This window comes from Sminthopsis crassicaudata, chromosome 3 (genome assembly GCF_048593235.1).
Source record: "Sminthopsis crassicaudata isolate SCR6 chromosome 3, ASM4859323v1, whole genome shotgun sequence".
NCBI lineage: Eukaryota > Metazoa > Chordata > Mammalia > Dasyuromorphia > Dasyuridae > Sminthopsis > Sminthopsis crassicaudata.
This window is the reverse complement of record NC_133619.1, coordinates 473,268,561-473,292,217: the sequence shown is the minus strand read 5'-3', so window position 1 is coordinate 473,292,217 and position 23,657 is coordinate 473,268,561. Positions and strand designations below refer to the sequence as shown.

General features: G+C 33.3%; 1 protein-coding gene across 3 annotated transcripts in view; it reads left to right on the top strand.

Moving 5' to 3' along the window:
* Positions 1–23,657, top strand: part of PDS5B (PDS5 cohesin associated factor B) — a 209,402-nt gene that overhangs the window by 166,661 nt on the left and 19,084 nt on the right. For all 3 annotated transcript variants that reach the window (XM_074303509.1, XM_074303508.1, XM_074303507.1), the window contains 4 exons: positions 3,359–3,563; positions 18,364–18,478; positions 19,381–19,513; positions 22,179–22,298. In XM_074303509.1, coding sequence (XP_074159610.1) covers positions 3,359–3,563; positions 18,364–18,478; positions 19,381–19,513; positions 22,179–22,298 — 573 coding nt within the window. The remainder of the gene's footprint in view (positions 1–3,358; positions 3,564–18,363; positions 18,479–19,380; positions 19,514–22,178; positions 22,299–23,657) is intronic.

The window sequence follows — 23,657 nt, the reverse complement described above, 5'->3', positions numbered from 1 at the left end:
ATATTAATGCTTATTAGAATAAGAATTGTTGCTTATAGAGTTGCTGACACATTAAACTATCAGATAGATGTGATTATACTAGGGGGTTTAAAGGTTGCAGAGTGGTCATTTGGTTCAATCCCCTCATTATATAAAGGTAGAAACAAAGAGATTTAGTGACCTTATCCAAAGTTGCACAGGTTATCAGGTTAGGATTTGAATACTAGGTCATTTTAAATTGAATACTCTTTCTACCATCATATATGAGGTTTTTGTTTTTTAGTTAGAGGCATAGAGAAGCTAAGTAACATACTGAAAATATTTAGTTGCAGATCAGCTCTTCTGAAGACTTTCCACTGTACCATGTTTTCCAGGATAGTATGTTCTATACCTTTATCCTCTCCCCTCATATACATACTCCTGGGAGAATCAAACTTGATTCTCTTTGCTTCTTGTATTAATCCAAATAATACCCTCAGTGATTTTTTTCCTGTGCCATCTTTATTATTTGTTACATAGCCTGTCCTATCTAGAACTTCCCTCTGTCTTTCTGTTAGGTCAAAAAACCTTCTCATACTGTGATGCATAGAGACTAGATTAATTTTAAATTTTTAACCTTTTTTGTGTATCTTAGGTCCCTCTATCAAGCTAATGAAGCCTAAGGATCCTTTCTGAGAATAATGTTTTTAAATGTCTAAAATAAAATAATATGCATTTATAAAGGAAGCTAAAATATTGAAGAAAAAAAAGTCTAAGTTATGAATCACAGGTTAAGAACCCCCGTTCTAAAGATATCTTGAAGTTCTGAGTAATAAATTTTCTCTGTAGCCTTGAATTATGTTGAAGGCAGGAAAATTATCCTACAATAGCATCAAAACCTTTTGACTTTGAGTCATAAATGTGGAAGTTTTTTTTTGCTTTTGGAAATAAATTGGTATCTCTCTTAGGAGTAAGTGTAAAGTACAGTAACCCTTTTTTTAAATTCTTTTTTAAAATTCCTTTTTTAACTTCCTTTTTAAAAAATTTATATTTACTGGCTCAACTTTGTCCAACAGAGTGGATTTTATTTCAGCTTTGTTTTATTTACAGTAAATTTGTTAATAAGATAATTAAATAAATAGCTTGTATTACAGTATCATTTGCCATTTCTGGTTTTTAAGCTTGGTGAGATATGTGGGTGGTAAAACAAATATTACCCCCATTTTACTGATAAAAGAAATGGAATCTGAGAAGTTAAATGACCACATTCACTCAGTTCTAGAGCCCAAAGTTAAAAATCATGAACTTAGAAGAAAAATTATGTATTTTAATTGCTTTTAATATGCTTGATAAATGGGATAATTGATATGGTATTAATTACTATTAATAATTACTATTCTCCCCTTATTTCTTTTTTCCCTTCCCTCTGACAAAAAAGAAATTTGTCCCAGATTAATTGCCAGAAGTAGGAAGCTTTTTTTTTTCTTTTTTTTTTTTATTATATATATATATATATATATATATATATATATTTTATAATATTATCCCTTGTATTCATTTTTCCAAATTACCCCCCCTCCCTCCATTCCCTCCCCCCGACGACAGGCAATACCATACATTTTACATGTGTTACAATATAGTCTAGGTACAATACATGTGTGCGAATATCATTTTCTTGTTGCACAATAAACATTAGAATCCGAAGGTACATGCAACCTGGGCAGACAGATATTAGTGCTAACAATTTTCATTCCCCTCCCAGTGTTTCTTCTCTGGGTGTAGCTACCTCTGTCCATCATTGATCAACTGGAAGTGAGTTGGATCTTCTTTATGTTGAAGATTTCCACTTCCATCAGAATACATCCTCATACAGTATTGTTGTTGAAGTGTACAGTGATCTTCTGGTTCTGCTCATTTCACTCAGCATCAGTTGATTTAAGTCTCTCCAGGCCTCTCTATAATCCTCCTGTTGGTCATTTCTTACCAAGCAATAATATTCCATAACCTTCATATACCACAATTTACCCAACCATTCTCCAACTGATGGACATCCATTCATCTTCCAGTTTCTAGCTACAACAAAAAGAGCTGCCACAAACATTTTGGCACATATATGTCTCTTTCCGCTCTTTAGTATTTCTTTGGGATATAATCCCAGTAGTAGCGCTGCTGGGTCAAAGGGTATGCACAGTTTGATAACTTTTTGGGCATAATTCCAGATTGCTCTCCAGAATGGCTGGATTCTTTCACAACTCCACCAGCAATGTATTAGTGTCCCAATTTTCCCACATCCCCTCCAACATTTGTCATTATTTGTTCCTGTCATCTTAGCCAATCTGACAGGTGTGTAGTGGTATCTCAGAGTGGTCTTAATTTGCATTTCTCTGATCAGTAGTGATTTGGAACACTCTTTCATGTGAGTGGATATAGTTTCAATTTCTTCCTCTGAGAATTGTCTGTTCATATCCTTTGACCATTTATCAATTGGAGAATGGTTCGGTTTCTTATAAATTATGGTCAGTTAGAAGTAGGAAGCTTTTGTTGAAATATTTTGTCAAATAAGCTTTTGAAATCCACTATATTTTTCCTTTTTGAATTTGTTTAATTTTTTTATTTTAACAAGCCATATTAAGATTTTGTGACTGTCCAAGTTTATGTTTATGTCCAAGATATGCATCAGTCTTGAGATTAATATCTAAGATAAATTACTATTTTCATCTCGGCTTGTTAAAGAGAAAATCTAATTATTGATGCAAATAACTGTGCATGTAGACTTATGCACAACACATATATACACAGTATGCCAGAAATCTTAGTGTTGGCTTTAATAACTTTGGAAGTCTGAAGTACTTCAAATGCTTTTTAAAAATTGAAAAATTTTTAATACTTAATTTTTAAAAATTAAATTAAGATCCAACATAATCACCATCTTGTGCTATATTTTATTCTTGTTGATTTTTAAGCTTTGTAAAAAAAACTTTTATCAGCTGTTACTCAGTGACTTTAAAAGGTTTGCATTTGTAACTGCAGCCTAAAGATCATTCAAACAAGGAAGTTTCAATGCTTTCTGGACAGTTTTAACCTAACCTCACGAAAAAATGTAGAGAGAACATTATCATTCTACTGGTTTGAGAAAATATCACCTAGGAAATAAATTAAAATTTTGTTATTTGAAATCTGCAAAGCTAAAAAAAGTATATAAACATTTTTTAATCTTTCAAATGATGTTTTTGGAAATTTGTAGTATTTATACTTCTGAAATAACTAGGCTTTAAGCTTTATTAAGATTTATTTGAATCATCTATCTATAAATGTGTGTATTTATATATGTTTACTTAAACAACTTTCTTGAAATAGTTATTTCCATGATAAAAGGAATATCATTTCCCCCTCCCCATAGGATGAATGCTACCAAGTAAGACAAGTGTTTGCTCAGAAACTTCACAAGGGCCTTTCCAGATTACGGTTACCACTTGAATACATGGCAATCTGTGCACTGTGTGCCAAAGATCCAGTGAAAGAGAGAAGAGCACATGCCAGGCAGTGTCTGGTGAAAAATATAAATGTGAGACGAGAATATCTGAAGCAACATGCAGCAGTTAGTGGTAAGAATATGGGGAAAGTGTTCCAGAATTAAAAAGCAAACTTCAAATTTACATAATTTGAGAATTGTATATCCCATGCCTAAGCTGTTACATTTCTTGAATTGTTGTTACTTTAAATAAATTTACGTTTTTTCAATACTTAATTTCATAAATAGTCAGCTTACAGAAATGACAGAAATATTTCAATGTCAGGCTTTTATTCATTATCTTTTTATATGGAAGATGAGACGAGAAAAAAGGCCAGGAAGAAAAAGCAGGATATTGAGAACTACTATTGCTAGGTGGGTATATTCTTTGGGTTATAGATTATCTAAGAATTATCAGTTGAAAGAAAGCTTAAAGTGAGAGGCTTTGATCATTGTTGATCATAGTTTTCACTTGACTGTAATTGAGAACAGGTATTTCTCTGTTCCTGGCTGTGTACTTCACATCTCTTCTTGATAGTATTTGCATTTTTTTGTATGAACTCTACTGTTTCTTAACTTCGTTTCAAAGAAAAAAAAAAAAGAACTATTTATATAAACTGGTGTTATCAGAATGTCATCTTTTCTAATTTTCTTCATTATTAAAATTAATAAGAAATTAGTTCTCTAAATCTATTCCACATCTTTGGCTCCTAAATTATATAGGAAGTTTCTGAGTTTGAGCAGGGTAATAGTTCAGCACTGTACAGAAGTGTGAGATTTGAATTAATACTTTATTGGGTTATGATTATAACCAGAGTCCCTCTAAAAATATTAAAGCAACAACTAAATTTTTTATTGGTTTGATTAGAGGTGCTCTAAATTGTCCTGGAATTGAGTATTTGACAGAAGAGTGATTTCTTGATGAGCACTGCTGACCAAGTAGTTACAATGCTGTGAGTAGTCTGATGTCTAAGAAGGGCAGACTGGAATTCTAGGGAAGAGGCTTGATTTTGCATTGTAGTAACAAGTGCGGAAGGATATCTGGCCAAAGGATACTGAATGCTCAGCTAGGAAAGATTAATAAACTTTTTTGCCTTCTGATTTGTTTTCTGATAATCTTTACCCCATTCCTTAAAATTTTAAATGATGTGGCTTTATAGAAACAATTTTTTTTTTCCTCCTGGTAAAAGGGTGTTGTGAAACATCAGTAGTAGAAAAGTAACCCTGCTATTCAATATTCCAAAATTTTCAAGGAGGAAAGATTCTTTTAGGACCAGGGTCTTAAAGAAATAACAACCTTTTTTTTTTTTTTTTTTTGCTGTAAATGTGTCTGTAGTCCTAAAATGAAATATTTCTAACATTATATTATTTTTGTGTTGTTTTGTTAATTTGATAACCTTTAAAATTTTTTAAACTTTTTTATTAGTTTTATTTAATCAAAACATAAGATCATAGGATAATAGATTTAGATTTGGAAAGGAACCTGGAGACCATCCAATTCATCACCCTTCATCACCCAATTCAGATGATAAACCTGAATTAAGGGCATGTTAAGTGTGCTGCCCAAGGTTATACAGGTAATCTTTGATTGAGGCAGGGTTTAAATGCAGCTTCTCTGACTTCTAAAACCTATGTTCTTTCTTGGACATACGATGGAAATCCAATAGACTTGGGATGGAAAATGTCATCCATATCCAGAGATAGAACTATGGAGAATCTGAATATGGATTGTAGCATAGTATTTTCACTTTTTGTTTGTTTGCTTTTTCATTCTTGTGATTTTTTTTTTCCTTTTGATTTTAATTTTCTCTCACAACATGACAAATATAGAAATATGTTTAAAAGAACTGCATGTGTTTCATCTCTATCAGATTATTTGCTGTCTTGAGGAGAAGGGAGAAAAGATAGGGAGAGAAAAAAATTTGGAACACAAAAGTTTTACAAAAATGAATGTCAAAAACTAACTTTACATGTATTTGGAAAATAAAATACTGTTGGATTTTTTAAAATAGAAAAAAATTGAATTAATATGAAAATACACTTTAAAATATAAAAATAAATTTGAGCCACAAAACTGGAAGAAATTTGAAATGATAGAATTTTAAAGCTGGAAAAGATACATTTGAGGCATGCAGTCATTTTACCTTACAGTTTATAGTTGAGAAAATTACGACTAAGGAATTAAGTCCCTTGTCCAAAGGTAGTTGGTTGCACAATTAGATTTTGAATTCAGATCTCTTCACTTCAGTGTCCTTTTGTGTTAGTACTGCCTCTCAATAATACAATTAAATCATATTTCAGTGAAAATAACAATGTAATTATTTTTGAGCAATATTCATTTATTTAATGTTAGGGAAATAAAATGGCATTTATATTTGTAGACCTTCCTATAATGTAAAAAATAGATGATATCTCTCAAAATTATATATACTTATACTTGGTTCCTACATTTTAAGTTTCACAATTTTGAGTGCTATTTTGACTTTTGTGATTTAATGAATAATTCAGGTCTAAGAGTTGAAATTCAAATACAGTTCAGCCTCCTTTCTTCCTGATGTTCAGTTCTGATCAAGTTCATTGTCCACCTACAATATGTCTCCAAAATATACTGGCTTTATAAGCAATCTATCCAGCTGCATTTTTATAGTATTAACAATAGGCATGTTTAATCCACTTGGTATTCCTATGTGACTAGTACACTCAAATATTTTGAGTGATTATTTTGGTGGATTTACAACAAGGTCATTAATCACAAAGAGGAGGATCTGGAGTTTTTCACCTTTTGAATTTCTGCTCTGTTCTGAAATTTCTCTCTGGTAGTTCCTAATGGTATACAGTAGACATTTAATAAGTGCTGCTTGTTGACTGACTTATGACAAACACTCTTGGCTTTACTGTGAAATGAAAAGCTTTTTAGAAGGTAAAAAGGAAATATGTTTTTGTGATGTCACATGGATAATATCAAATTGTTTTCCTCCTCAAGGAGAAGGGCAAGAAGAGAAAAGAGAATTTAGAATTCAAAATTAAAATAATAATAATAATAATTTTTTTTAAAACGAGAAAAAATAAGACAAAGTTTTAAAAAATTCTTAACACTAATATTCTTCCAAGGCATCCTATAAAATGGTGGGAAAATAGGGATCTTGTCAGCCCTGTCCAGATCCTGTCATGTGATTATATGATGGAAAAGAGTCCTGACCCTGGGGTCAGAGGGCAGTTTCTTTTGATAGCTCTCTGTGTTTGGTCAAGTTGCTTAACCCTCCCTGGGCCTCATTTTCTTCTTTTCTGTAAAATGGAGGTAGATTAGAAGGTTTTTTAAGTCCTTGCTATCTGCAGAGCTATGGTCCTTTGATTAAGAGGTAGTAACAGACTTGTCTTTTTGCCTCTCAAAAAAAGCAAGAACAAGGGTAAATTTTAAATCATCTCTAGGAGGAGAAAGGTATAATTACTATCCCATCCACCTATGAAACCATGTTGTACTGTTTTATATATAGCACCTCTGAATCTGTACTAACCCTAATCTTATACTCCTTATTACCAAAAAATTTTAAAGAAAAGTTATAACTTAATGAAGAATTTCTGTAATGTGAAAGATCTAAGGATTAACATTTCTTAAATTAGAAAGAATTAGTCGATGAGAGAATAAAAGGCAAAAGATGAATCAAGTTGAATAACAGAATGAGTGAATGAATGGTATTAACAGAATTAAAGTATTCTAATTCACACTTAAAAAATAATTTTAAAAAGCAAGGAAAAAAAATTGTAAAATCCAGAGTCAGATATTTAGAGAACTATGTGATCCTGGGCAAATCATTTAACCAGTCCCTTAGTTTCCTTAGCTGTAAAATGGGGATAGTTATAGCATTTCCCTTCCAGAGTTGTTTGCTGGTTGATTAAAAGAGGTATTTGTAAAGCACTTAGCATAGTGTAGTCCTGGAATATAGTAAGCATTTAGTAAGCCATCTTCTTGCCTTCCTTCCCTCCACCCATTGTAGATTGAGTTTTGTGGATTTGGAATTCCTTAAATGACCATTTGAAGAATGGTGATTAGTGTTAAGGATGTTGGCAAAAGATTTTTAGTGGATTTTCTTAATCTGCTTGTAGCTAAATTCTTCACAACACTTTCATTAAAGATTTAAAGTGCTTTACAAATATGAACTCTTGTCATCCTCACAACAATACTATGAGATAGTTGATGTTGTTGTCTACGTTTTATACATAAGGAAACTGAAACAAATGAAATAACTTGCCAGATGTCACACGGCTCACTAATGTTAGAGGTTAGATTTGGAGGGTAAAGGTAATAAGAATGTTAAAGGAAGTTAAAAATCCAATCTCTAGGAATGTGCAGAATCTGTACATTATTAACCTAGAGACAATTCTATGCCTGATTTTCTTTAATATTTGAAGGACATTTATATAGAAGAGATTTTAGGCCTTTTCTTTGAGGAGCGATTGATGAAAGTTACTGAGTGACAGTTATGCTATAATATGATGAAAAATTTTCAATAATGCTGTATCCATAAATGGAATTACCTGCCTTAAATATACAAGGTATAATGGATAAGCCCATCATTGTAGCTTTTCTAGCAAAGTCTAGAAGGCAACATTTAAAGATCATAAATTTAGAGCTAAAATGAGCTTTATCATTGATATTATCTACCCACTTAATTTTAAAGATGAAGAAACTGGGCACCATAAAGGTTACATGACTTTTTCTACTTACCCATGCAGTAGAGGGCAGATTGCTCACTTTTTCTAACTTGCTTCATGATTGTTTCATCTTCCATAAAAGGAATTGTGTTCTAAATATACAATGATTATAACTAAATTTACAGAAGACAATTTCTGAAAATATAAAATTCTTATGGATTAACACTAGATAATACTTATATATTTCCTAACTTCTTCCCCAACTGCCAACACAACCCTTGCAGGAGTATAGACAAACTCAAAAGTATTGCTAGGTTGCAACTCTGCGGTAGTAGTAGAAAGGGGCTTCGTTGTGGTAGCTTTTGCCTAAAAACTCTTTTCTCTGCTTAGTTAAATGATAAAAAGCAAGAATTGGACAGGTTAAAAATATGCTGCTCCTTGATGCTAGCCTTACAATCACTATTGCAGTGACTCTTTGAGAATCACACATTCCTCATTAAGTATATGAAAATTCTCCTTAACCCTGGGAAGGAAATAAAACCTGAAGATAGAACTTGGGAAGGCATCAAAGACCAAGAATCATGAAATTGTTCCCTGCAGGCTATTCAAAACAAGGGTTGAGGACACTGAATTCTTTCTCCTCTAACTCGGGGAGGTTTTAACAAAACCTTCATCTGCTCAGCAGCAAAAGAGAGATGTTAAAAATGATGATGGGAGAATACTTTTTTTTTTTTTAAGCTCAGTCACCAAAGATATTAAGAAGAAAGAAAATCTTCAATAAAATCCTCATACATTGATTAGTCAACAGAAAACATTGAAGAAAATATTACATGAAGGAAATTGAACTAAATAGTGCCTGTTGGGGAAAAAAATTTAAAGGAATCCTGTGGACTCTCCAGATGGCATAGATAGTAAGTTCTCCAGATTAGTTCAAAAGAGAAATACATGCAGAAATTAAGAATATTTGACTATAGGTCAGAAATTGGAATTTTCAGTGCACATTTTAAAAACAGTAGATTAAAAAAATGAATTTGTGAGGGAGTATTTCGTTAAAGATGTGAAAATTTTAGTTATTTGGAACAAAAATGCTGAATAATGTTTGACAGAAGTAAAGCAAAAAGCAACACTGTTACAAGAGTTTGAGTTTTTCAACTATCTTTGAAGACAGAATATGCAGAGATCATTTAAAGAAGGTTTAAAGGGATTTCCACACAGACTGGATTAGATGACCTCTGAGGTCTTTCCCAGCTCTGAGATTCTATGCTCTTCATTTCTAACTAGGAAATAGTATAGAATGCTTTAAGCATGTATTTCAATTCCAGTAGAATAAAAGATCCTTGAATGGAAGGACAATTTTGTTTCTTTCCTTTGTATTCTCAGTGCCTCACACAATGTCTTTCTCACAATAGCTTAATAAATCTTTGCATCTCATCAAATTGCTTAGCTTTTCTGAAGCTATATTAATTAAAATGAGACTATTTCCTCCCTTATAATAGGCTTAAATAATATTTTTGTATTTTTTATGTCCATTGTAATGCCAGAGAAACTGAGGCAAGATAGAGATTAGAGAGTTTTTAATGTTTTATTTGAGAGTGAGATATTGTGCTGGGGGCATGTTGCCCCCAGGGTTGACATCTCAAAGCATCCAGCAGGGAATGTAAGTTTCCCATGAAATATAATATACATGTGGCTCTTAAGCTGTCAGGGTAAACTGAGGTAGGGGCCAGTCTGAGCACTGAGAGCAGCAGTGGACCATCAATCCAATTCTGACAGGGTGGGAGGTGAGGACCATAAATTCTGATAAATTGGGATTAAGAACAATGACAGAATGGGGGGAGACACCGGACATTCTGATAAATTGGGAAGGTCTGGCTCTGGAGTCATGTTGTCTAAAATAGAAGGTCTTTCTCCTTATCTGGATTAAACTTTTACAGTTTATAATATTAAGAGCAGTCAGCCCTAAATTCTAATGATTAGGAGGGAGAGGTGGTGTTACAACCAGGGGGATTGAGGCAGAACAATTCAGGGAAGCTAAGGCAGAATAGTTCAGGGAAACTGAGGCAGGACAATAAAAGGGAACTGTGGCACAATACTAAAACAGACCCTTATTCTATATTTATTAGATTTTTTTTTTTAATTAAAAAATCATTTTCATTTATATTTCCCAAAGATCATAATAACAATAAGTGAAATTTGACATTTCAGATGATTTTTGATAGTACTTTAATATAGCACATCAGACTTTCATTATTTGTCATCTTTAGGTACTTTGCAGTCCAGCCATACTGGCCTACTTGCTCTTTTGTATATTTTGACCTCACTCTATTGGGGTTTGGTGTATCTTGTTTTGCTGTTGTCTCTGGAGCTGGCTCTTTCTGTATTCCCTTTGTTAGGAAGCTAGCAACTAATACCTCCTGGTCCATTTAACCCCTTATCATCAGATTAGCTTTTATAAAAGGATATTGTGTCTGTGTGGGATGGGTGCTTGACCCCTTTCCCAAATTTAACTAATCAGAGACATCTTAAGATATAAAGAGAATTTAATCCCTGCAAGGAGAAGCCCAGACACATACCTGGACCATGTGCTCCTGGAAGCTGACCAGCTTCAGCCTTCTCAGTTTTTTTTAACAAAAGACTAAAAGGAAGTAACCATCCCCGATCAATGTTGTCTGCTTCCTGTGGGTTATGTCACTTCCTTTGGGCATCACTTCTTGAGGGTCCATTTGACTCCCTACAATCCAGGGTTCAAGACTGGGAATTGGGATCATGTGACTTCGGCTCAATACTGAGAAATTCTTCATCCACTCAGTCCTATTCAGGTCTGTCTTTCCCTCTCTTGTCCCTCCCCCCCATATGTGTGTGTGTGTGTGTGTGTGTGTGTGTGTGTGTATGTATATACATAGGTGCATGCACACATGTGTGTGTATATATGTATGCATATATGAGTTACATACATTTTTTTCCCCTCCTGGGCCTTGCCAAATATCTCAGAGGCTTAACTTACCTCCCAAAACCACAGAGTGGGGGATTAGCCTCACAATTTAGCTGAAATCCTGCGTAGTATTACTATTTCTTCAGCTGGGATGGAGTCCCAAAGGTCACAGTCATATGTTTGTTTTTATGCTTCTGAAGGCCTCTGTTTCCAGTCTAGCTTTTCTCTTGGACTTCATTTTGCCCTCCAGAATCTCATTCTGGATCACATCAACTCTGAATCTCAAATCATCTTAATAATCACCTGCTCTTGATGTACTCTCCTTCCTAGTTTGAGATTATGGAAGGTTAACAATGAAGAGATCCCCCTAGATACTCCATTTAAGTTAAGAGCCCAATGCATCCATCTTAATCACTTTCTACCAGACCTCATCTTGCCTTTGTATTGATTATCTTTCCTCCTATCTACTGTTACTCAGTAAACTTCAGTGGCTCCCTGTTACCCTATTCTTAGGGAGCTTATAGCCTAATGGAAATAGTATGTATATGAAATAGAAGTATGAAAAACATAGAAGGTAAACTTAGAGGAGATGTAGGCACAAGCTACTGGGCCACCAGAAAAGACCATCTACAGAGAGGGACATTTTTCACTTTGCTTTAAAGAGAAACAAAAATTCTAAAGGGAGACACTAAGAGACAAGAGCATTTCAGGCACGAGGGATAGCCAGTGCAAGAGTATGGAGATGGGAGATAGAAAGTCATATGTGAGAAACAGCAAATAAAATAGTATTGTAGAGTACTTCAAGGAACCAAGTATATAGAGAGACTGGAAAGATAGGAAGAGGCCAGGTTGAGATTAATTTTAAATGACAGAGTAATTTATATTTGATTTTAGATATTAGAAGAAGCCACTAGTAAAGAGGCTGGTATAGTTAATTCTTCATTACTTTGGAAGCTAGTAGAGTATGGGTTGGAGTGGTGGCCAAGAATCAGAATGCTGTTAGTTGTAGTGTAGACAAATGGTCAAGTCATGAGAACCTGAACTAGGATAATGGGTTTGTAAGTGGAGAGAGGAGATGGTGCCCAAGGCCTGTTGTAAGCAGGAAAAAAAGGAACAGTCAAGGAAGGTAGAAAAGGGGAACATAGAATTGTTTAAAATGGATAAGGAGGAGTTCTTGAGCAGGAAAAACAGTATAGAAGAATAAAAGAAGTATGGGAAACTTAAATATTTAGCTAACAGACTTGTTTTTAATAGTGGATAAAAACATTAAATTCTCCAGAGTCTTAAATATCAGAAAGAAGAGAGCAAACATTTAAATAATATGCTAAACACTTGACAAATATTTCATACTTGACAAATATTCATTTGATCTCACAACAGCAATGTGAGAATAGTGCTGTTAAAATCTCCATTCACAATAAAATTGGGGCGTACAGTGACTTGATAGAACTAATATGTGTCTTGAATTCAGATCTTGACTCCAGAGACCCCATGCTTAATCCAAAATTTTTTTAAAATTTGTATCCCCAGTAAACAATCTTTTCCTCTCCCTTTACCCTCTGCCACCCATTTCCCTTTCCCTTCTTCTCCTCTTCCCCACCCCCTCACACACACACACACACACACACACACACACACACACACACACACACAAAACAAACAAATAAAACTAGTTATTCTTCTGAGGTTTATTAGCTGTTTTCCATAAGGAAATAAAAGGTTTTTTTGAGCTTAAGGTTTTTAATCTAAGAAATTAAGATAATAATATACCTTACTTGTAGACCTTTTGTTAGGGAAACATTATGTAAATATGAATTCTATGTGATAGAAGCCAGCATAAGACACATGCATAAAATATGGAGGAAAGGAAAAAGCATGTCAAGATTCAGAGATAATCTGAATATTACTTAGAATCTTAAACATTCTAAAGATTGAAACCTCCTAGCCTTTAATGCTAATAAGCCCAGTAATATCTCCTGATGCTTTGATCTAGACCTTCAAAGGGATACTCTTCCAGTCTTTTGGATTGGATTTTTTTTTTCAATTTGAAAAAAGAAAACAAATAGAAAATAGGGGGAAAAAACTTGCCATGTGCACAGCAGAACATGAGAATTCAAAATATGTAACAAATGAATTTCCATTTCAAGAAAGTATATATAATAGAACATATTGTATTAGGAATTAGGTTTTACTTTGTTCTCTGTTCTGTACTTTTTTCTTAATAATATTTTATTTTTCCAAATACATGTAAAAATAATTTTCAAAATTCATTTTTGTGAGACTGTGTTCCAAATTTTTCTCTCTTCCTCCCTTACCTCCTACTGCTCCAAGACAGCAAATAATCTGATATAGGTTAAATATGTGCAATCCTTTTAAACATGTTAACATATTTGTTATGTTGTGCAAGAAAAATCAAACCAAAAGGGGAAAAAAACATGAGAAAGAAACAAACAAAAAAGGTAAAAAATACTATATTTCAATCTATATTCAGTCTCCACAGTTCTCTCTATGAATGTAGTTTACATTTTCCATCACAAGTTTATTGGAATTGCCTTGAATCACTTCTGCTGTGTACTTTTTACTTCCTTTGTTTGTAGGGGAAATCTGGAAACTTTAGAATTTTCTAACCTCCCCAAAGCAAGCTATATAGTTAATTAAGCACAACATATTTATGTTAAGGTATGTATGTGTATTTATAATTTCTCTCTCTTTCTCTCTCTCTCTCTCTCTCTCTCTCTCTCTCTCTCTCTCTCTTTCTCTCTCTCTCTCTCTCTCTCTCTCTCTCTCTCACACACACACACACACACACACACACACACACACACACACACACACACACACACACACTATCTCTTGTTTACTATCTCTGCTGACTTTTCTATATTACTTCTACCCTCTTGCCTTGATATTATTTAACCTCTCCCCCTAACCTCCAGGACCTTCCCATATCCTTTGCCCTCACCATTTCCCTCCCTCTTTATCCCTTTTCACATTAATCTACATATCTTATCCCACTCTTGTTAATCTATATACCCCAACTTATTTTATTCTTCCCATCCTATTTATTTATAGATTTGGGGGGATGGTTATATCCTTCTAGGGATATGTAGCTCTTTCAGCACTCCTTCCCCATCTAATTCCTGTGTATCATTTCTTGCTTTTTGCACTTCTTTCGGATGGCATAATTACTGTTTTTATCTTTCCCTATACTGTTTTGCTTTTTAGAATCACATCATACTCAGCTCTCTATCCCAATCTTTTGGACCACCCTGTTACTAATGACAATCTTATATTTCCACTTATAAAACATAGTTCGTCCTTATTGAGTCTGTTGAAATTAGTCTTTTGATCTTGTCTCTTATAAGTCAAAGATAGATTTTGGAGGGTGTTATATCTTTCTAGGGATACATATCTCTATCCATTGTTCCCTCTTTAATCCTTTCCTGATGTAAATGATCTATGGAGTAGAAATATACTAAGTTTAATTTTGTTTGCAACAAACTTCTGAAAATCTGACAACTCATTGGATGTTTTTTTTTTTTTAATCCAGAATTATACTTAAATTTTGCTGAATATAATATGTTCGGCTGCAGGCCTACTTTTTTGGATTGTCAGTATAAAATATTCCACAGCCTGTGGTCTGTTATTGTAGCTGCTGGTAGATCTTGTATGCTTCTAATTGTAGCTCCAGTATATTTGAGTTGTTTTGTTGCTGTTGCTTGTAAAGTATCATCTGAAGGTTTCTAAATGCAACAGTGATGTTTCTCTTTGTTTTCCTTGTAGGATCTTTTTCAAATGGTGATCTGTGGGTTTTGTCTGTTTCTATTTCAACTCTTCTATCACTTCAGAATAATTTTCTTTAATTACTTCTTATATTATTTTATGATGGTTCCTTTTTTGGTCATAGCTTTCACATAGTCCAATTATTCTTATATTTTCTCTTCTTGATCTGTTCTTCAGACCTATTGTTTTGCGTCGTATTTTTTCATTCTTTATATATGTATTTTTTATTATTTCTTGGTCTCTTATAACTTCACAGACTTCCCCTTACCCAATTCTAATTTTCAAAGACTCATTTTCTTCCTTAAGACTCTCCTTTTCTAGTCAGATGACTTTTTCACAAACTTATTGTTTTTCTGGCTTGTTTTTTCTCCCTCAATCTCTCTTTTGATTGCTAAAGTCTTTTTTGAGTCCTTCTGTGAATTATTTTTGGACAGGTAATTATTTGATTTTGGGGTAAGAGAGGCTTTTTTTACTTCAATGTCCTCCTCTGAAGATGAATCTGTCTTTCCTATTCCCATGTAAGAACTTTCTATTGTTAGGTTTTTTCTCCTTTGCCTTTTTTAAAAATAAAAGCTTGTTAGTGTAATTGCTTGCAGTCCTAGGTTGGGGAGGATGGTGCCTGTGGCTTCAGGTCTTCAGTTTTTTCCTCTAACCTGGAACCCAAAACCAGGAACTCCTTCCTTCCATAAATACCCACAACCAGCAGCTTCATTTCCCCACTGTTTTTGCACTTATCCAGAGTATACTAGTTCCTTCTGTCCCAGGGTTGCCTCAGCAGCACCCATGAGCTTAGTGTTCCTTATCTATAGAGACTCCCTCATTCTTCCCTGACTGACCCCTGACTCCCCACACCGTCAAGGAGGTGTACATTTTTGTGGTTGGGGCTGAGGCTATACCTGAACACAGCTAGCTCCAGGGTTCTTCACTCATCATTCCAGTGGAGCTAGCCTGATACACATTATAGGGGTCCAGTGTCCGACTTGGGTGGAATCTTTATTTGTATCTTCTCCAGTTGTCCTAGGAGGACCACTGTTCTTCCCCAACTCATTTGTTTTTCACTTGTCTACATTTGCTCTGTTTGTTTTGTTTTGTTTGTAAGAGAAATTTGGAGAGCTTGAAATTTTCTGACCTCTTGCTATCTTCCCAGAATCCTTTTGGATGATTTTTATCCTGAGATAGGGCAAACTTCTTTTGAATGCAAATACAGACATAACATTAAAACTCTTCTTTTCTACTACCTCTGGAATCTTGCCTGTTACCTGCTTGGCAGATTGTGAGATGATGCTTTCCCAAGAAATACTCATTTCAATTAATGAGCTCTCCCCTGCTTCTTTAATTGTGGATTCAAAGTAATCTTTTTTCTTTAATTATAAAATAAAGCTTTTAAAACCTTTAAAACAATGTTTTTATGTGTAGTATAGATTATATGAAGCAAAGTAGTATACATAGAACTTGAAGGATAAATTGGAATCAAGTTATGAAGGGATTTGAATGGTAAACTATAAGTTCATAATTTTATTTCTTAGGAGAGGATTTTATAATTTACTATCAATATTTTATTTCATTAGGGGAACCAATAGAGGTTTTTGATCCAGATATAATAAGATTACACAGTGGAAAGTATATCAGTTAAGAGGCTAATTGACTAGTCAAACTCAAATATAAAGGAGACCACAAAACATACAAAAAGATCCTTGTCATAGCATATTCTTTTAGAAAACACATTATCTGTGTTCTGTTGTATTTTTATTTATTTTGTTAAATATTTCCCAATTATATTTTAATCTGTTTTAGGGGAGAATGTCTTTGGCAAATGGGAATGGAGTGGCCTCTAGTAAAGATGATTAAGACTTAGTAGGCTGGTAGGATTAAAAAAGCAAAGTGCCCCCCTCCCAAAAAAAAAAAACAGTACAAAAACAGAGCAACAGTATTTGACCACTTAGGGAGAGGGGATTGATTGGAGGGTTTATGTGATAATTCACTGAGGGTGCGGGAAAGTATTGTGATAATCTCTTTTTGTTAATATTCACCTATAGGTTGACATGGGTGTCCTCATTTATATTATATATAAACCTACTGTAGCTTAGATATTCTGCTCTCAAACTTAGATACCCTAGCTTCACAAAATTCAGGGCATAACAATGACTCTGCCCTTCATTTACTCATTTTAATGTATAATAGTTTACTTATGTCTGATTAAGTATTATTTTGTTTAGTTTAGCTAAAACTAAAATTTTGTCTAGTTTTAATCCTACCAGATGGTTATATGGCTTAAAAAGATACCTACAAAGAAGCTAGTTGTGGGTTGATGATAATATGAAAAACGGGAATATAAGTAAATAAAAAATTTGCAGAGCTGATATTTGTACTTATAATCTGAACTCTTCATTGGTCACTTAAGATGCAAGTGATGATCTGATTATATCTGACCACAAGTTATAAAGATTTTATGAAGTATGAATTCACAACCACTATCATTAATTATGAACTTTACTCTAAATGTATATTTTATGTTGAGGAATTTAGAACAGATGAAGCCGACATGGTTAGCCAGACATTTCTCTCTCCTCCTACTCCCCTTCCCCAAATCTAGGGGAAATTAAAAAAAACCAAAAACTCATATTGAGCTCATAACCCAAAACAACTCTCTTCTTTCATTAGCCTCTCTTTAGATCCCAAATAATCTTGGAGTACTACCATGATATTGAGATCACTCCTAATAAGAAAGAAATTTTAAAAGTTAATGAATAAATCAATCCTTTCCCTAGGATCTAAAGAGTTATAGTGAAAAACAAGGGCAAGGTTTGTCCTCACTTGTCCTTTAGCAGACACTAATTTTTGTTGTTGTTATTCTGAATTTGATAAGCATGAACATTTTCATATTTACAAATGAACAGAAAAAGAATTACATTATTAAATCATGCTTGTTTTATAAAGCTTGTATTTTTTTAAAAGCAAATTTTTGTTAACTTCAAAGTTGTGTTTATCTGTGACTTCTTTAATTCTTTATCTATATTTTTGTTTAAATTCTTCATTGACTGTCTTTTTTTTTTTTTTTTTTTTTCTTTTGGCATTATTATAGTACTTTAACTCTTCTTCCCAAATTTTCCATTTCCTCACTTAAAACACCTTTGTAACAACTTAGTATAGAAAACAAAACAAATCCACTCAATGACCATGTCTCATTCTGAGCCTCAAATTCTCTTCTGTGATTCCTCAAAAAGAAAAGCAAACCTGATATCATGAATTCATTTGCTTTCAGTTATATTGTGTTAGAATTATGTTGTTAAAATATAGAGGAAGAGACATAGTTGTACATAGCTTAAGATCTGCCTGACACAGATAATTAACTAATAATTTGGGCCCTGATTTTTATGTCTGCCATGGGAATGCTTAATATAAAATATATAAATGCATATTCACTGTATTTACTGTGTGTGTGTGTGTGTGTGTGTGTGTGTGCGCATCTTTTGCTTTCTAACTCAAATTGTCTTCCCCCTTTCCCCTACCTTTTTTTCTTTTTCAGAAAAATTATTATCACTCTTACCAGAATATGTCGTTCCTTATACTATTCATCTTTTGGCACATGATCCAGATTATGTGAAAGTCCAGGACATTGAACAACTTAAAGATGTGAAAGAGTAAGACTTTTATGTTTCCCATTTTCCACTACCTGCTTTTAACACTTCCCATTTCTCTTACTCCCTTTAGAGGCCTTCTAGGGTTGTTATGTTTTTTTTTTTTGAAGAAGAAGAAGAAGAAGAAGAAGCTTGGAATGGTTCTAGTAAAGTCTTTTCTTTTGTAATGGCCTGAATTCCAACAAGCTTTCCTCAAACTGTTTCTTCAATTCATTAGTCTGACTTCTGTCTCTGATGATCTTAAACAGTGTTCATGCCCTAAGTGAAAATTTATTAGAGATAATTCTTGAGTGAAGAAACCTCTCAAAATTTAACTAAGATGCTTCTTAAACCAAAGATGTCATCTAAAACTATATATGTATTTCAAGCTTTTCTTCTGTAGTAATACTAACTAGTTTTGCTTTCCAGCACAGCCATTTAGAGTTAACCTCTACAGTATGAAGAAGTAGCAAGTTAGTGAAAAGAAAGGCCTCAAAATAAGTGGATCTTTTCTTTCCAGATGTTAGAAATGAATTTGAATTTTGCTTCTGATATCTACTTTATATTTGAGCCACATATTTTAGAATCTCTTTTCCTTTTAGTTAATTCTAGAGACTTTGTTTATTCTTTCACTGTCAGTATTTTTTGGAATAATTCTGAAGGATTTGCACTCTTATTATTGGCCTGTATTTAAGTGGCTTGTGTGTTTATATTTAGTAGATCTTTTTCTTTTCCCCTCATGATTCTAGGGCTAGTGCTTTGGCCACTCACTCACCATCTAGTGCCCCTTTAGACCTTTTTATCTTGACCAGAATTCCTCGAAGATTCTTAGGTGCTTTGCTTTTGGTTTTCTTAAATTTATTCTGTGAAATCAATAGATAAATTATTAACATTATGACCCACTTTGCTCTTACATTTTTTTTTAGATGTCTCTGGTTCATCCTTGAAATCTTAATGGCTAAAAATGAAAATAACAGTCATGCCTTTATCCGAAAGATGGTAGAAAATATTAAACAAACAAAAGATGCCCAAGGACCAGATGATGCCAAAATGAATGAAGTATGTATTTTTGTCCAAAATTATAAATTGACTTTTAAGTATACTATTTTTTTAAACATTTAAAAACATCTAAACAACTTGTTTCTATAAGTTGAAATCCTTGAAATTGTCTATTTCTTCTGATTTACTTTGTTTTGTTCCTTCTCTTTTCTTTCCCTCTCTCCCCACACCCCTTTTTGTTCTAGACTTGAAATTTTATTGTTGTGGCTAATTCCAAGTCTGGAAATTCATCCTACCCAAGAAATTTGACAACTTTATCTATCACTATTAAATCATTTGATAATGGAACTAGTCAATTTGGCAATGGTAGAACTTGAACCCAGCTCTTAATAATTTGAAAGTTCTCTACATACATACATACATACATACGTACATACATGCATTCATTCCCTTTAGTTATGTCCTCATTTTTTCCTTTTATGACATTTCTATAATAATAAGAGATATGAACATAATAGTGAATCTTTATCTTACAGACGAAGGCTAGAACTCAAATAAGTTACTATAATAAGATGCAGGTGTGAAGATCTAAGTGATTCAGTCTGGAATTATAGTCCTTTTCATATCCTAAACAACTAAGTAGCTTGAGTACTTAAGCTTGTCATTTGTATGTTACTCATTATGTATTCATGAATTAAGAGAAGATCCTTGTAATATCTTAGGATGTTATGAGAAGAGTTAGACAATGTTTCAGCAGTTTATTGGACCGAAGTATAAATCTGTTATTTAACGAGGTTAAATCAGAAGTATCTTCAATTTGTTTTAAAGAAAAATATTTCAATTTAACCAGTAAACTTAAAAGTAAATATCCTGAGTTACCTCTAAGGGAAAATCCAGTTTGACTTAAATGTATTATTTAATGTGGGATAACATTTGTTGTGTGTATGTGTAGATATAGATATAGTATGATATGAAATGCAAGCAAATTTCACAAGATTTTAAAGAGTATTTGAGAGCAGTGTTCCATGTAGGTGTAATATCTAGTTATTTGAACATGGTTAGTAATTGAACATGTTTTATTATAGACAAATCTTTTGCTACAATCAAGAATTATTTAATTATTCTATTCAGACACCCTATCACAACCTTTTGGGATAATTGTAGTAACATAAGCATCTTTTAAGTAAATTCATTTGTGTGATCATTAAATTTGGACATAGAAATAACCTATTTAGAATGGGTATTATTATTAGATTGTTCCTAAGGAAGAATGAGCAACTAAAGTAAATAACTGGAGTGAAGTTTTTTTTTTTTAATAAAATAATAAGATCAGATTTTATAATTGTTTGAGTATTTACATATGCATGTATGTATATTCTTACATGAACATATACATGTATCAAATATAAAACTGGGTTCAAAATTGTAAATGTGTATAAATAAATCAAAAACAATTTGCTGACTTACATCACAGGACAACTTATGCAGCTAAATGGTGCAGTGAATAGAGTGCTGAACCTGGAATTAGGAAGACAACCTTATCTTCCTTATTTCAGATCTGGACTCACACACTTATCAGCAATGTGACTGAGGAAATCACTTAACCTTTTGTTTCCTCACCTATAAAATGAACTGAAGATAGAAATGGCAAACTACTCCATTATTTTTGCCAAGAAAACCTCAAATAAGATCACATAAAGTCAGACATGACTGAACAATGAGGGTATTACATTTCACTTTTTAAATAACCAGCATTTACCCTTTCTTGTAAAGTGCCATAATGAATGAAAGAAAAGAGACAAACTAGAAAAAGCACATATTAAATACTTAATGTATGTAAGTATGTGCTATAAGGTATTGTATGCTATAAGTGTTGGAGATGAAAATGCACTCCAGAAGTTTATTTTCTATTTGGAGAAGACAACCCAAATAGAAGAGGGGTGGGGGTGGGGAGAAATTTTGGTCTGGGAAAATCCCAGGAATAATAAGTAGAATCAAAGGACAATCAATGTTAATGTTGATTTGATTACTTTTCCCAGAATTGGAAGCAGAGATTAGTATACAAGTAGGATATAAGCTAGAATTAGCTTGTACTGTGAGTCAAAAGACCTGGATTCTAACTTTGTCTCTCTCTACCTTTAACAAGATAAGTGACTTTTTGCAAGTGACCTAACTTTGGCTTTAGTTTCCTCATTTATGATAAGAAGAGTATGGACTGCGTGATTTTTAAATATCAATGATTCTGTAATTCTTTTTATAATTTGCATGATTCTGCATGTAGTTTTCTTAATACTTAGAGTTAGCAGGTTAAATTTAATAATTTAAACGTTCTTCATTAAAATGATGACAGAGAGGCAGCTAGGTGGCACAGTGGATAGAGCACCAGCTCTGGAATCAGGAGGAGCTGAGTTCAAATTTGGCCTCAGACACAACACTTCCTAGCTTCCTAGACACTTAAGACTTCCCTCGGCAAATCATTTAACCCCAGTTGCCTCAGCCAAAATAATAATAATTGCTTAAGCCTGTATTTATGTAACATCTATATAGTTTACAAACTGCTTTTCTTACAACCTTATGAGATAAGCAACTTAAGTATAGTTTTGATTATAGATCATTCTCCCCCCCCACCCCCATTTTTAAAAATGGTAACCAATTCTTCTGGCACATTTTCTTCTGTTTATTTTTATTTAAAATACCATATTTATTTATTTTAATAATATTGTAGAAACTGTACACAGTGTGTGATGTAGCAATGAATATCATCATGTCGAAGAGTACTACATATAGTTTGGAGTCTCCAAAAGACCCAGTACTTCCAGCACGATTTTTCACTCAACCTGACAAGGTAGGTATTTTGAGCAAGTTGAAACAATCTGTTATAAAGTCATAGGCAGCTGTTAGATAGGGCAGGTCAAAAGGGGAGAGGATTAGGAATTGGACTAGATTAGTAGGATAGAATCATTTTATAAGTACTAAGGTTAAAAGTTAGCTTCAGGCAAAGTTAGGAGTCTTCACTGGAATTATATTTTAAGATGTAAGCCAAGTTGGGGTTACAATAAGAGGCAGAATTGGGATCCAGAAAGAAAGAAGTATGGTCAAAAGTATGCAGCCCAAGTATCACTATGTAGAGGCTCAAGATAAAAATACTTAGGGGCAAAAGTCTAGTATATACACATAAAAAAATTGAGTCTCATTTCCCTTTCAGAGCAAAATTTCTATTTATAATTCTACTTCTTCACTTTCTACTAATTGTTAAACCCCATAAAACTCACTTTTGAGCCCATCATTTAACAAAAAACTGTTCCCTGCAAGGTCAGCAACAGTCCCTTAAACACTAAATATGTTGACCTTTTGGGATCCTTATCTTTCAGTTCTCTGAAGCATTTCATAGTGTTAAAACACTCATCTTCCTAGATGATCTCTCTTTCTTGGTTTTTGGTGACATTGTCCTCTCCCACTTATTATCTGACCAATCTATAGTCTCCATTATTAGGACACAAGCCTTGCCCACTGGGTATGAGTATATTCCAAGGTTCTTTACTGAGGTTCCTAATCTCTATTTAGTATTTAGTTATCTCTTTGTAGAGTCATCCAGATACACATATCCACCTTTTTCTATCCTGAATTCCAGTTGCCTATCTCTAACTCCTTGCTAAAAATATCTACCTGGATGCCCAGTAGTCATTTGAAGTTCTATATGTTTAAAACTGATCACATTTATTCTTAAATCCATCCATCTTTTGAACTCATCCTATATCTGCACCACCATTCTTCTAATCCCCTTGAGTTTTCAAACTTGGGAATCATCTTTGATACTTTATTTTTCTTACTACTCTTACGGTCATTTGCTATGAATTGTCAGTTTCTGTTTTTGTAACATTTCTCTCTTCAGATTCTCTTATCCATCCAACTTTACTTGAAACCTTTTACCTTAATCTTTGCAAATGATTTGCAATCTTTTCAGTAGATTACTCTTCCTATATCTAATCTATCTTCTCCAGTTAACCCTCAGGACAGCTTCTATATTTGTATTCTTTTTACTGATTCTAATCATGTCATTTTCTTGCTCTGGAAGCTTCAATGACTCCCTATTGCCCTAGTATTAAATGGAAACTTATATGCTTTTACAAATAATATTGCAATCTGTCCAGACATTATTTTTCTTCATAGTTTATTTTCAAGTTAGATTGGCCTGCTTGTCAGC